The sequence below is a fragment of the Pezoporus occidentalis genome, unplaced genomic scaffold (assembly GCF_034315485.1).
Source record: "Pezoporus occidentalis ecotype Australia unplaced genomic scaffold, CSIRO_AGI_Poc_V1 ctg386, whole genome shotgun sequence".
In the NCBI taxonomy this organism is placed as follows: Eukaryota; Metazoa; Chordata; class Aves; order Psittaciformes; family Psittacidae; genus Pezoporus; species Pezoporus occidentalis.
The window spans coordinates 39649-53861 of record NW_026915709.1 but is presented as its reverse complement, the minus strand read 5'-3'; the positions used below and the strand labels follow the sequence as shown (position 1 = coordinate 53861).

Genomic DNA, 14213 nt, shown 5'->3' with positions numbered 1-14213 from the left:
GCTGCCGGCCTCGCGTCCATCCCCGCCGCCCGCGCCGGGGCTTTCTGCCCGTGCAGCGCCCGCGCCCTGCGCCCGCCGCCTCCGCCGCGGCCGCTGACTCGCCGAGGGCAGCCCTGGCCTTTGCCCCGGGGCTTCCCCGCCGCAGGCGAGGCTCTTCTGCAGAAACGGAGGGGAAGCTGCGGCCGCGGGTGGGTGGGAGCGGGCGGTGCCCCCTGTGCCTGCATCCGGTGAGCGCAGCCAGTGGCTGCATCCAGAGTGTGCATCCAGAGTGTGCAGCCAGTGTGTGCAGCCAGTGTGAGCATCCAGTGTGAGCATCCAGCATGTGCAGCCAGTGACTGCATCCAGTATGAGCATCCAGCGTGTGCAGCCAGTGACTGCATCCAGTGTGAGCATCCAGCGTGTGCAGCCAGTGACTGCATCCAGTGTGAGCATCCAGCGTGTGCAGCCAGTGACTGCATCCAGTGTGAGCATCCAGCGTGTGCAGCCAGTGACTGCAGCCAGTGTGAGTATCCAGAGTGTGCAGCCAGTGACTGCATCCAGTGTGAGCATCCAGCATGTGCAGCCAGTGACTGCATCCAGTATGAGCATCCAACGTGTGCACCCAGTGTGTACATCCAGTGTGAGCATCCAGCTCCTGCTCCCTGGGATCAGTTGAGGGTGCTCCACCACAGCAAGGAGCCCACGTCACTCCCGAGGTCCCCTTCAGCTTTCCAGCAGTCATAGAATCATTGAATTGGACTGGCTCGTGTTGAAGGGACCTTAAAGCTCCTCCAGTTCCAACCCCCTGCCACGGGCAGGGACCCCTTCCACTGGAGCAGCTTGCTCCAAGCCCCTGTGTCCAACCTGGCCTTGAGGACTGCCAGGGATGGGGCAGCCACAGCTTCTCTGGGCACCCTGTGCCAGTGCCTCAGCACCCTCACAGGGAAGAGCTTCTGCCTAAGAGCTCATCTCAGTCTCCCCTCTGGCAGGTTAAAGCTATTCCCCTTGGCCTGTCCCTACAGGCCCTTGTCCAAAGCCCCTCTCCAGCTTTCCTGCAGCCCCTTTAGGCACTGGAGCTGCTCTGAGGTCTCCCCTTCAGCAGCCTTCTCTTCTCCAGGCTCTCTCAGCCTGGCTCCAGGGCAGGGCTGCTCCAGCCCTCACAGCAGCTCCGCAGCTTCCTCTGCACTCACTCCACCAGCTCCACGTCCCTCTTGTGCCTGGATCAGGACTGCAGGGGGGTCTCCCCATCCCACAGCAGAGGGGCAGGATCCCCTCCCTGAGCTGCTGCTCATGCTCTGGGGGTGCACCCAGCACACGGGGGGGTTCTGGGCTCAAACACTCACTGAAGCCAGGTCATGGCGAGCTCCTCCTCACCCAGGTCCTTCTCTTCAGGCTGCTCCATCCCTTCTCCCCCAGGCTATTCGATGTGGGAGTTGTGCTGACCCAGGAGCAGGACCTTGCCCTTGGCCTGCCTGCACTCCATGCGTTCCATTCCTGTCCTGGGTCCCATGTCCAGGGCCAAGGGCTGAGCTGCTGCCTGGGGGCTGGGACCCCATCACAAGCGCTGTGCTCTGGGTGCTGAGTTCCAGCCCTGCCCCAGGATCGGACTCCCCCACTGCCATAGGTGCTGCATCCCAACAGCCCCCCTGCCCCCCCTTCCCTCCCCGCAGCCCACACATCGGACTTTGCTGTTCCATGGAAAGAGCCTGGAGGCTCCGTGGCCCTGTCCCTGCCGCAGTGCCTCGAAGGTCACCCCTTCCCCTGCAGCCTCCTCCGAGCCCGAGCTTCCCCTTCGCCTTCTAGGAACCACAGAACCGGAGTGGCCGGGAGCAGCGGGAGCAGCTCACACCTCCCTGCCCGGGGGTGCCTGCCCCGCACTGGGGCTGTCTCGTCCCCTTGCCCCATGCCAGTGCCCGGTGCCCCGCCGTGGGGAGTGGAGATCCCATCCCTCAGCCGTGTGGAGGAGCAGGCAGAAGGCTTGTGGGGACAGGAAAGAGGAGGCTGCGGGCTGTGACTTCCTCTGTCCCCACATCCCTGTCCTGGAACAGCATCCCATGGGATAATCCATGCGACCGGAGCAGCCGTGGGAGGGGAGGGAAGGGGTGAGACACCCCGAGCCCCTGCAAGGACCGGTTCCTGCCCTTGGGGACCCATCACAGCCCCACCGGCCAGGGCCTTGCTCCGCACCAGACCCGCGGGACAGGCGCTGCTGGACCTCGGTGTCCCCTTCCGCACACTGCAGGCCCTGCTCCCGCCGTGGCTGGGCTGTGGATGCGGCACAGGGCAATGGGCAAACCCTCGCTCCTGGGGTTCCCTGTGCGAGCTGGGACCACCCGGGGCTCCGGCACCAACCCGGTGCCAGCGCTGTCCCCGCGCCCGGCGGCTGCCGGTGCGGACCCGTCCTCACGCCCCGCGATGCCCCGGCAGGCGCCAGCGGCGAGTCCCTGCCGGGGGCTGGGGGCTGAGCGGCCCCGGAGCGGCTCCACCCGGAGCGGGTTTTCTCCTCTTCTGGGAACCGGGGCTGCGGTTTGGCCGCACCTTGGGGAGCCCCGCGGGGTCCTGGCTCCCTATAAACCGGCCGCGTGTGCCCCCGGCCCAGGCTGAGACCCCGGAGCAGTGCACGCCGCGGGAGAGGTGAGAACAGCGCGAGGTGCTGGGGGTGCTGGGGGTACCGGGGGTACCGGTAATGCTGGAGGTGCTGGAGGCTCTGCCGCTGCAGCCCAAGCTTTTGGGCAGCAGGGAAGGTGCTGCCTGGGTGGAACAATGCAGCCGCTGCTTGGGGGCACCCAGTGGGGCTGCAGTGGGAAGGGTTGGGGTGTTCCATCAGTGGGGCTGTCCCACACTGCACCACTCGCCCGGGGCCGCGGGGTCCTGCTGCCTGCACCCCAGCTCCACCGGCTCCTGCGGTCCGGCTGGCCCCTCCCAGCATGGGGCTGCCCTTCCCTCCTTCCCCGCCGCAGATGCTGATGCTGGTGGGGCTGGTGCTGTGCCTCGCTCCTGCGGACTCCCTGAACGCCTTCCCCCCAAAGTGTGAGTCCTGCCCTGACGGAACGGGGGGGGCTCGGAAGGGAGGCACCGGGGGGTAGGGTGGGGTGGTGGTGCAGGACCCACACAGCTGAAGTGAGCAGGGAGAACCCACATTCCACATCCCTCTGATGTGGGGCAACACGAGCTTGGGTCGGAGCAGCTCTTCTGGTGTGGGGGTTAGAGGGGGGGCACGGGAGGTCTGGGGAGTGGGAGCTCCGTGATGGGGCCGGGGGATGGATGTGGGGTGCAGGAGCGGGGGGGGATGGACATGGGGTCATGGGACAGAATGAGGACCATGGAGAAGGATGGCCCTTGATGGACCTCTGACACGGTGTGCCAGGACAAGGGGCACCAGCCCCATCGTGGCGTGGGGGACGGGCTGCCCCACCAGGGCCCTCCTCGGAGCCCAGGCTCTGCCTCTCCTCTCCAGTTCGGGTGGGGAAGCTGAATGGGGACGTGGTGGTGAAGTGCAACACTGCAGAGCAGAGCGTGACCTGGACGCAGAACGGGGAGCCGGAGCCCATGGCTGAGCTGGTGGCCGAGGGTCGGACCCTCACGATCCTCGGCTTGGACCTGCCGGCCGCGGGCAACTACAGCTGCTGGGCCGGGGGTGTGCTGCTGGACTCCATCTACGTGGTGGTCAGCGGCACCCGTGCGTGCGGCTGGGCTGGGGGGCACGATGGGGGCGATGGGGAATATGGGGTGATGGGGTGATGAATGCGATGGGAGCGATGGGGGTGATGGGGTGATGAGAGCGATGGGGTGATGAGGGCAATGAGGGTGATGGGGATGATGGGGTGATGAGGGCGATGGGGTGATGGGGGCGATGGGGGCGATGGGGTGACGGGGGCTATGGGGCAGGGGGATGCAGGGAGCTGGGGTCAGGCTGGGCACCAGGAGATGCTCGTGAATCGCGAGTGCTGGGCGGGGCACGGGCAGCGCTCCCGGCCCCATGCAGCGCCCGAGCTTCCCCTCGGCCCCGCCAGGCGAGGAGGGGATGAACGTGTCCTGCCAGGCTGAGTCCTACCGCGGCTCCTTCTGCTGCTCCTGGGCCGGTCCCCGCTCCGCCGTGTTCCGCGCCCGCCTCACCCTCAGGTGCGTGTCCCAGGGACCCCAGCCACCCCCACGGCCCCTTTGTTCCCCTGCCTCACGTTCCCCCCTTGCAGCGACGGCTCCCTGGGCGAGTGGGTGCCCGCGTCCCGCCGCCGTGGCCGCTTCAACGCCAGCTTCGTGGACCCCTTCTTCTGCCCCTTCGCCGAGGAGCTGCGCCCGCTGCGGCTGCAGCTGGAGGGGCTCTCGGACACCTCCTACATCAGCTTCTCCAGCCACTTCTTCATCCGCGACATCGGTGAGCAGGGCCACGGGGGGGCACTGGGAGGGGGCTCGGGGGTGGCTGCACCCGGTGCTGAGCCCCGCTGTGCCCGCAGTGCGGCCCGACCCACCGCAGGAGCTGGCCGTGCAGCGGCGCGGGGAGCATCTCCACCTGGCCTGGGCCCCCCCGGCCTCCTGGCCGCTCCCCCGGTCCTACTTCGCCCTCCTCTACCGGCTGCAGTACGAGCTCCCCAATGGCACCCAGGTAACAGCGGGGGGGGGGGGGGCCTGTCCAGCGCATCCCTGCGTGTGCCCCCCGGTGTCCTCGCTTTCCTGCGCCCATTCTGCCCCCGTCCCGTCCTACCCGTTCCCACCCTGCCCATCCCCACCGCAGCCTGGGCTCTTCCTTACACCCGGGGGTGCCGTTAGGAACAGGGACTTGCAGGGGCTCAGCAACGGCCCCCTCCCCACTGCTCTGCTCCTCTCCTTGGGGTGATCAGTTGTCACCCCCGGCTGTCCCCTCTGCTCCCTCCAGCACTGCCCACACCAGGCAGTGGCACCGCTGGGGCCGGGCACGTGCCGGTGTCCCCCACCCTGGTGTCGGGGCGCCGGGGCCACATCCTGACCCCTCGCAGGCCGACAAATACGTGGAGGGCGAGGAGGAGACATGGCTGCGGGACGGTGCTCAGCGGGTGCGCATCAGCTGCCGGGACCCCTACACCAGCCCCGCCTGGAGCCCCTGGAGCCCCTGGCACGGGACCGGGGCAGCCCAGCAGCGCCGGCTGCGAGCACTCTGAGCCCACCGAGGGCAGCCCGAGACCTCGCACCCATCCTCTGCCCCACTGCACCTCCGTGTGCCCGGGGGCGTGGGGGCACCCCAGGGTGGCAGCAACCAGCACCCATCACCGACCTCCTGGCCGCTTGGAAGAGGGTTTCTGCCTCTATTAAAGACTGGCCTTGGCTTTCCCACCACAAACCCCGTTGGTCTCTGTGTGGGGTGCTGGGTGCCCCGGCACCATGGCCCAAGCAGGGCTCCTGTGCTCAAGGTGCCCAGGCTGGCCCCTGCTCCATGGGGGTCACAGGCCTGTGCCAGGCCCCCGCTGCCCCACAGCTCCTGGAGGGTTCCTGCTCCCACCAGTGCTGGGCTTGCCCATAGGGTCAGTACCCATGGCTGAAAGCAGGCATGCAACACACGTGTGCACACGTGTACCAGGCCATGTAGGTGGCCATTCCCATCCCTGGCCAGAAAAGATCCCCAGAACCTTGTCCCGCTGGAGGACATGGACACTCTGGACTCCCCCACACCTCATCCCCTTCTACCTCCCCAGATCCTTTCTAGGGGCTGGGGTGGGGCCATGTCCCCAGCCCTAGGGGCAGCCTGTGCTGCCCTATACCAAGAGGGCACGTTTGGGGGGCAGACCCCATGCCCATGTCCTGGGGTGCCGGACCCTGCCTGAGCGACAGTCCCAGTGCAGGGTGCTAGGACAGGATGAGGCCATGGTGGGGTGTGTCAGGGTCCACTACCAGCACTGGGGGGCCCTCAGCTCCCACTGGGGCACAGGCCCACTCACCCCATGGGGTGCCCAGCCCGGGGTGAGGGGCTGCAGCCAGGTGGGACGGGGTCAGACCCCACATCCGAGCAGCCCAATGGGACACGGCCGCAGCACCCTCGGACCCCAACAGTGCAGGGGGTGCCCAGGGTGCAGGCCCCTCACAGACGGGCCGGCTCCCGGTGATGCCACGGGGCTTTATTGACACGGGCCGGGGCCCCCCCAGCCCCGCTGCTGCTCCGGAGAGGCTGGTGAATGTGCGGCCCCGCGGGGGCTGGGGGGCCCAGGGCAAGGGACGGGAGCCCAGGGATCCCGCGGCACGGGGGAGGAGGAGAACGGGGGCTGCGGGGGTCCCGAGAGGTCCCGAGGGGCGAGTGGGGGCTCGGGGGACCCTGAGGTGCAGAAGTCCGGGGTCGGGGGCCCGGGCTCCGGTCACGGCGGCCCCAGCCCGCCCAGACGCAGCTCTTCCCCCTCCAGCATCTCCCTGCAGAGAGACAGGCCCGGGCTGAGCCCCGCGCCCCCCACGACCGCCCTATCCCCCCCCGCCCCGCGTACCGGTACGCGGCGATCTCGGCCTCCAGCGCCATCCGCAGCCGCAGCAGCGCCGGGTACTCCCGCAGGCACCGGAGCATCTCCGCCTCCGCCTCGCTGATCTCCCGCTCCAGCTCCGCCACCCGCTCCTGCATCGGAGCCGTCAGCAGCGCCCGGGAACCCCGGCCCGAGACCCCCCCCGCACCCCGACACGATCCGGACCCCGACACGACCCCCGGTCCCGGCCCCCCCGGCCTCACAGACCCCAATTCGACCCCCGGACCCGCCCCCCCTCCCCTCGGGACCCCGGACCCGGGCCCCCTCCCCAGCCAGACCCATAAACCCCGGCCCGACCCCAGGCCCCGACCCGATCTCTGCACCCCGCTCCCAGCCCCACTCGACCCCCCCTCCATGCGATTCCCCAGCCCCATCCCGGTCTCTGCCCCACTGGTACCCTCCCAGCCCCATTCCGCCCCCCCCCCCAGCCCTCCGGTGTCCAGGCCCCGCGCCCCAACACCCCCCGTCCCCCCCATACCTGGTACTTGGCGACCTCCCCGCTCCGCCGGTCCCGCAGCCCCTCCAGCCGCCGGTGCAGCGCTCCCACGGCCCCGCGCAGCGCTTCCACCTCTGCCGCGCGGGCTCGCAGCAGCCTCCGGTAACCGGCGGCCTCAGCACGGGCCCGCAGCACCGCCTCCCCGCCGCCCCCCCGCCGGTACCGGGGGCAGCCTTCGGCCGCGCTCATCCCGGCGGTTCTGCGGCGGCGCCGAAACGGTTCCACCCCCGGTAAAACGGGGCCGCGTCACGGACCCGCAGCCAATCCCGGGGCAACCGGCTCCGGTTGGCCGCCTCCTCCCGGTAGCAATGGGGGGGGCGGTAGGAGCCTGCCCCCCGTTCGCAGCCCCCGCCGGGGCTCCCACCCGCCCCGTGCAGCGGCTGCAGCACCATGGACAGCGGCGAGGGGTAAGGGGGGGGCAAGGTCAAGTTTAAGGTCAAGGTCATGGCTGTAGCCCCCCCCCCCCCCCATTCCCCTCCATCATCAACCAAGAGCTGACCCCAGGCGGGGGGCGGGCTCCCGGACAAACTTTGGGGGGGGGGGGGACAGGGCAGGGGGGGTCCCTGGTAAAGGTGGGTGACACTCAGGGGGTCCCCGGGGAAGGGGGGGCTATTTGGTGGAGGAAGGGGGGGGTAGCCCCCAGCAGAGCCCCTGGCTCCCCACAATCAGGCCGTGTGGGGTGAGCGAAGGAGGTCCAAAGTGGGGCTGGTGCGATCCTTGGCCGCCCCGAGTCCATCGCAGGGTGCTGTGAGGGCACGTCCAGACCCAGGGCTGCAAGCTGGTGGGTGCAGGGAACCGGGAGCACCCGGGGGTCACAGGCCTGTCCATCAGTCTGCCCCACTGCTGGGGGCCATGGGCCCGGGTTCAGCATCCAGAGATGCTAAACTCCAACCGGGATAAGGCAAAGGTGTGCAGGTGCTACAGACCCACTGCGGCTGCTGGCAAGGGCAGAGGGGGACCCAGCACTCAGAATGGGGGGGTCCCAATCGCTGTGGCATGGGGACTGCAGCTACCCTGGGGGGAGCTGAGTCTGGTCCAGGCACGAGAGCTGCTGATGGGTGGGCAGGAGGTCCTGAGTGGGACCCCCCGAGGAACAGGGGCCTCTGGTGGGGGGGGTTCGGGGCTTGCAGAGGTGTGGGGGGCCCAGCCCTGGGTTCCCCAGGGGGTCCCACAACGGGGATCCAGACAGGCTTGAGTCAAACCACAGCAGCACCTTCCCCAACCGGAGCTGTGGGGTGGTTACAGGGGGGCCATGGTGGGGCTGGGGTTGCCAATGGTTGGGGGTCCGCAAGCAGCAGCCCCATCCCTGCTGCAGGCTGGAGGCACCAGTCTCAGCCCCCTGGCTCCCACCTCCGGTCCTCACACCACGGAGGCCACCCCTGAGACGGACGTCACCTTGTTGTCCTCGGCCCAGGGCTGCAGGTTCTGCAGGGCGTAGAGGGAGGAGTTGTGCATGCAGAGCGGGTCCTGGGGCAGCGGCTGGCTCAGGCTCTTCTGGAAGGCCTCTTGCTGGAGGTGCAGCATCAGGCGGTTGGCCTGCTGGCGCTCTGCCTCGCGCTCCTCCGCCGTCTGCCTCCTGCCAGCACACATGGCACATCCGGCACTGCCACAGCCACCACTGCAACCGGTGCTGCAACCACTGCCACAGCCACCACTGCAACCGGTGCTGCAACCACTGCCATAGCCACCGTTGTGACCGGTGCTGCAACGGCCACTGCAATCACTGCCACAACCAGCACTGCAACCACTGCCACAGCCACCCGGTGCTGCAACCGGTGCTGCAACCACAGCCACAGCCACCGTTGCGACCGGTGCTGCAACTGCCACTGCAATCACTGCCACAACCGCCACTGCAAACACTGCCACAACGGCCACTGCAATCACTGCCACAACCACCACTGCAACCGCTGCCACAGCCACCCGGTGCTGAAATCGGTGCTCCAACCGCTGCCACAGCCACTGCTGCAACTGGTGCTGCAACCACCACTGCAATCACTGCCACAACCGCCACCACAACCACTGCCACAACCACCACTGCAACCACTGCCACAACCGCCACTGCAACCACTGCCACAGCCACTGCTGCGACCACCACTGCAATCACTGCCACAACCACCACCACAACCACTGCCACAACCACCACTGCAACCACTGCCACAACCGCGACTGCAACCACTGCCACAGCCACTGCTGCAACCAAGACCGCAATCACTGCCACAACCACCACTGCAACCAGTGCTGCAACCACTGCCACCACTGCTCCCACAGCCCAGCTTCCCTCAGCACTGTTCTGTACTCTGCCCTGCAGCCCTGTTCCTCTCGGCACCCCTGTGTGCTGCTGTGGTAATGCCACACAGCCTCCCACTGCAGTGCATCCTGCTGCCGGCACCACTGCGTGCCAGTGTGGCAATGCCCCATAGCCTCTACTGTGCAGCCCATCCCTCCCTTGGCACCACTGTGCATCAATACCCCACAGCCACCTGCCACAGCCCCATCTCCCCTTGGCAGGGCCGTGCCTCAGCCATGCCCAGGGGATGCAGCAGGGATAGGGACCCGTCCTCCTGCTCACGGTGGCTGCAACGTCTGCTCCGGTGCCATCCCCGTTACCTCCCCTTGGTGCCCCGGTGCCGTCCCCGTTACCTCCCCTTGGTGCCCCGGTGCCGTCCCCGTTACCTCCCCTTGGTGCCCCGGTGCCGTCCCCGTTACCTCCCCTTGGTGCCCCGGTGCTGTCCCCGTTACCTCCACTTGGTGCGCCGGTTCTGGAACCAGGTCTTGACCTGAGCGTCCGTCATCTTCAGGGCCTTGGCCAGGGTGGCGCGCTCGGCCGAGGCCAGGTACTTCTGGCGGTGGAAGCGCTTCTCCAGCTCGCAGATCTGCCCGCGGCTGAAGGACGTGCGCGGCTTCTTGCGCTTGGGCGGCGTCCGGTTCTGGTACGGGTGCCCGATGCGGCGGGTGGCGGCGAACGGGGCCAGCGCGGCTGCGGGGAAGCGGCGTGAGGGAGGGGCCCCGGTGCGGAAGCAGCCGGCAGTGGGGGGGATGCTCGGGGCCATGGGGATGGGGAGCTCCGGGGGGAGCCGCCGGTGCTGCCGGGCAGGGAGTGGGTGGATGCGAACCCGCGTTGTCCCCACCGGCTCCCCCCGGCCCAGAGATGCTCGGAGCAGCTCCAGATGCGGTGGGAGGACCCCTCCCCATCCCACGACCGTGTGCGATCGCTGCCCTGGCCTGGCAGGAGGGCACCGGGGCCAGTGGGACCTGATCCCACAGCCGGTGAGGGGCTGGTGTGGCTCCCGGCAGCACAAACCCACCCTCCCGGGGTGCTGAGCCCTGCCACAGCCCGGGAGGAGACTCCATGGTGCTGCCAGAGCTGCCCAGCCCTGCTGGTGAGGGGTCAGGGCCCCAGAAGCCAGGAGGAGGTGGCCGATGTCTCCAGCCATGTGCTGGCAGTGTCCGTCCTGGACACCACCAGCTGCCGGCTACCGGGGGAAGGGGCTGTGTGCGCACGGCCATGGTGTGAGCCGGTGAGGCCATTGTGCCGCATCCCAGCTCCGGTTGCAACCGGAGCCACGGGGAGCACAGGGACAAGAAAGCATCGTGGAGGAAGGTGGGAGCGTGGCACAGCTCCAGCTCCTGCAGCTCCCGCAGCCCATGGCGAAGCCTTTGCCAGTGTCAGCGCCGCATGGGCAGGGCTGCACACGGCCGGGCCATGAGGGCACCATGGGTCCCCATCACGGCACAGGGACATGGGGCAGAGCCCACAGCAGCCCAGGCACCCCCTGAGATGCTCCAAGCAGCAGCGTCGGTGCAGGGGCAGCCACGGTACCCACAGGTGCAGCTGTGCAGCCGGAGGGGCTGGGGGCCCCTCGCCGGGAGCAGCCCATGGCCCACCCCATGGCCCCGGTGCCGAGTGATGGCCGCCGGGAGGGGCTGCCTCGTCCACCCACCACGGCGCCAAGGCGGGAGCCGGGGCTGGCGCCTCGTCACTGCCGCCATGACGGGAGGGCCGGGGGGGGAACCGGCTCTGCTGGGGCTGGGCTGGGCCCCCACAGGCTCTGGCTCCTGCCTCGCAGAGCCCCAGAGCCCCCGGCCCCGGCCTCGTCCCACATGGAGCCGTGCGCTGCGGACGTGGCAGTGCCGCCATCTTGGGAAGGAGCTGGGATGAGCCAGAGGAGCCACACCAGGGCTCCCCAGCACCGCATCCACAGCACCATAACCACAGCACCCCATCCATGGCACCCCAACAACAGAACCCCAACCACAGCACCCCAAACACAGCACTCCAACTACAGCAGCTCAACCACACCACTCCAAACACAGCACCCCAACCATGGCCCCCCAGAAATGGCACCACAATCACAGCACCATGACCACAGCATCCCAACCAGGGCACCCAACCACAGTGCCACAACTGCAGTGCCACATCCACAGCACCCCAACCACAGCACAACAACTACAGCACGCTAACTATGACACCTCAACCGAGGCACCCCAGCCGCGGCACCCCAACTGCAGCACCCCAACCATAGCATCCCAATCACGGCATCCCAACAACAGCACTCCAACCACAGCATCCCAACAACTGCACCCCTCTCCTTCGCCTCTGGGGTGCACCAACCAGCACCCTTGCCCCAGCACTGGGTGCTTGGCCCCATCAGCAGCACCGGGACCCCTTCACCACCACCCCAGTGCCTCACCGGCACCCACCAATCCAGCCTCTCCCACAGCACCAGCACCAAGTCCTGTGTCCGTGGCCCCACAGGGACCCTCCGCGGCCCCACAGCGGGTACCCACACCCGAGGAGCCTCCCCCCGCACTCCGGCTCTTATCAGCCTCCCGGTGGCCGTAGGACGGGGTCGGCACCGGGTGCTCCCTGGGCCCGGGGAAGCGGCTGGACACGGAGCAGAGCCCGAGGCTGGCGCACGGCGGGACCTCACGGGTCCGCCCGGAGCCACCGGGATCCGCTCGCTCGACGGTGGCCGCGTCCCATGGGGCGCCCGGTGGAGCGGGGAGGGGCGAGGGGCGAGGACCCCGCGGTGCGGGAACCGCGGAGCGCAAGGGAACCCCGGCCGGTGCCAGCCCCGCGCCGACGGAACCGCCGGAGCCGTCGGGAGCCGTCGATCGCCGCCCGCCGCGCTCACCTGAGAGCCGGTCCTTGGCGATGCGCCGCGTCGTCTCCATCCAGGGGAAGGTGAGTCCCGAGAGCCCCGGCACCGGCGGCGGCGCGGCGGGCGGCGGGGCGGGCGCGGGCCGGTGCGCCGGGACTCGGATGACCCCGGCGGGCGGCGCGGCGGGCGCGGGGGTCACGTTGACGCTCACGTTCATGCTCATGTTGAGGTTGTAGGAGCCGAGCGAGCAGGCGGGGCCGTAACCGCCGCCGTAGAGCCCGTAGTCGGGCTCCGCCGCCCGGGCCGGGCCCGCGGGCTCGGGGCCACCGAGGATCTGGTCGATCCCGAAGCTGATGGGCTCGTGGGGCGGGGGGCCCGGGCCGCCGCCCTCCCGCGCCAGCGCCGCCGCCTCCATGCCCCGGCCGCGCTCAGAGCCGGCGGGGCGCGGGCATGGCCGGGGGGCGGCGGGGGGCGACGGGCTCGGGGCGGCCGGAGCGGGCCCGGGGCAGGGGCCGGGTGCGGGGCAGGGGCCCGGCGGCGCGCGCTTTTCTGCCCCGCTCCATCGGGACCTGCCAAAATCCCGAGCGCCCGCGCCCTGATTGGCGGCCGCGCCCCGTGATTGGCGGAGCCGCGGCCCCGGGGGGCGGGGGCTCGCGCATCCCGGGGGGGGGGGGGGGAAGGGGGGGCCGCCCCGCCCGCGCCCCCCTCCGCCGCCGCCCCTCGGGGCTAGCGCACCGGCTCCGCCGTCGTCCCGCGACCGACGGGACGGGACCGTCGGGCCCCGAGCGCCCGGAGAACCGCCCGGTTCCCCAGGGCGGGCCCGGCCCCTCCGCGCTCCGGCCGGTTCCAGTCTCCGGAGCAGCCACCGGACAACGAAGGGGGCGGCGTGGAGCCCGGAGGAGAGGCTGCAGCCGCGGCACCGGGAGCAGCGCGGAGCCTCTCCGTGCCCCCGGGAGGATTCGGCGGCGTCGGGAGCCCAGCCCGGCCCCAGGCGTTCTCCCGAGAGCACGGAGCCGTTATCCGGGATCTCGGAGCGCACGGAGCGGCACCGCGCCCGCCGCTCCCGGGGCGCGCAGGCTCCCGATCCCACCGAGCCCCTCCACAGCCGTTCCCGGCGCACGGACCCGGGTTTGCCCCGAGCCGCCGTTCCCACGCCCCGGACCCTCCCGCCGTTCCCTGTAGTAGAGTCCCGCTCCCCCGGTAACACGGATTCTGGTTCCCCCGACCCGTCGCTCCCGGGGCACGGAGTCAGGCAGTACAAATCCTTCTTCCCCCCCACCCGCCGCTGCCGGTAGCGCGGCCCCCGATTCCCACGAACCCACCTTTCCCAGCCCCACCGACCTTTTCTTCCCGGGCCATAGATCCCGTTTCCCCGGGAACCGCCGTTCCCGGTAGCACCGACCCTGTGTCCCACGGACCCCCCGTTCTCTGGTGATGCACCCCGGTACCTCGACCCTCCGTTCTCGCCGGGCGCGGAGCCCGAACCGGCCACATCGGGAAGCTCATACCTGGCTTGCAGGACCGGGCCCGGCTGTGGCCCCACCGCCTGCCCTCTGCACGGGATCAGCCCTGGCTGCGGATCCCGGTAACAGTGACTACCGCAACAGCCGTGCCGCGAGCCGTGGGCCCGGCCTGTAGGGTGGCCCCGGGGGTCGGAGCCGACGGTTCCTGGACTGGGGGTCACAGCTCCGGGGCAGCGGGCGGCGGGGGGGGGTGGGCTCCCGGTCACCCTGGCGCCACCGGTCTGGGGCAAATGACATTACCGGGGCCTGCGCCTGTAAATCACAGCGGCACCGGGAGCTGCAGCTGCTGCACCGGGGGCACCGGGTGAGCCAGACCCGCTGCAGTGTGGGGTGACCGACCCTGGGGCATGGGGATACGGGCATGGGGTTGCAGCAGCACCGGCATGAACACTCCCTGCAGAGGGGCACAGCCCTGGCGCACACATATGCATGGCACAGCCCTGGCACACACATGTGCATGGCACGGCTCTGGCACACACATGTGCATGGCGTGGCTCACATGGACACGCTGCACTGCACAGATGTCCATGTGCATGCACACACATCCACCAGGGCACTGCACAGCTGCGCTGGCACACACAACACCCGTGTGTACACACATGTACACACATGTACATGCACGTTCGCCTCTCCAGGC

At 69.6% G+C, this 14213-nt stretch overlaps 2 protein-coding genes across 2 annotated transcripts; one reads left to right on the top strand and one right to left on the bottom strand.

The window, feature by feature from the left end:
• The first annotated feature begins 2418 nt into the window (after positions 1-2418).
• Positions 2419-5293, top strand: LOC134170626 (interleukin-12 subunit beta-like). The gene is made up of 7 exons (XM_062632167.1): positions 2419-2613; positions 2940-3009; positions 3437-3658; positions 3993-4101; positions 4173-4354; positions 4434-4582; positions 4953-5293. The coding sequence occupies exons 2-7, from the start codon at positions 2940-2942 to the stop codon at positions 5112-5114; spliced, it is 894 nt and encodes a 297-aa protein (XP_062488151.1). The 5' UTR covers positions 2419-2613; the 3' UTR covers positions 5115-5293.
• A 751-nt stretch (positions 5294-6044) lies between these two features.
• Positions 6045-7422, bottom strand: LOC134170627 (alpha-internexin-like). Its single transcript, XM_062632168.1, has 3 exons — positions 6934-7422; positions 6423-6547; positions 6045-6351 (listed from the first exon to the last, which is right to left on the bottom strand). Exons 1-3 carry the CDS (start codon positions 7138-7140, stop codon positions 6300-6302), a joined length of 384 nt encoding a protein of 127 aa, XP_062488152.1. The 5' UTR covers positions 7141-7422; the 3' UTR covers positions 6045-6299.
• Positions 7423-14213: the final 6791 nt, after the last annotated feature.

Excerpts from the sequence above, each read along its gene's own strand:
- LOC134170626 (XM_062632167.1), top strand. The coding sequence starts at position 2,940 with ATGCTGATGCTGGTGGGGCTGGTGCTGTGCCTCGCTCCTGCGGACTCC. Across the intron at positions 3,010-3,436 it reads GAACGCCTTCCCCCCAAAGT|TTCGGGTGGGGAAGCTGAAT; the intron begins GTGAGTCCTGCC and ends TCTCCTCTCCAG. Across the intron at positions 4,355-4,433 it reads CTTCTTCATCCGCGACATCG|TGCGGCCCGACCCACCGCAG; the intron begins GTGAGCAGGGCC and ends CTGTGCCCGCAG.
- LOC134170627 (XM_062632168.1), bottom strand. The coding sequence starts at position 7,140 with ATGAGCGCGGCCGAAGGCTGCCCCCGGTACCGGCGGGGGGGCGGCGGG. Across the intron at positions 6,548-6,933 it reads GGGAGGTCGCCAAGTACCAG|GAGCGGGTGGCGGAGCTGGA; the intron begins GTATGGGGGGGA and ends GCTCCGATGCAG. Across the intron at positions 6,352-6,422 it reads GCCGAGATCGCCGCGTACCG|GGAGATGCTGGAGGGGGAAG; the intron begins GTACGCGGGGCG and ends GTCTCTCTGCAG.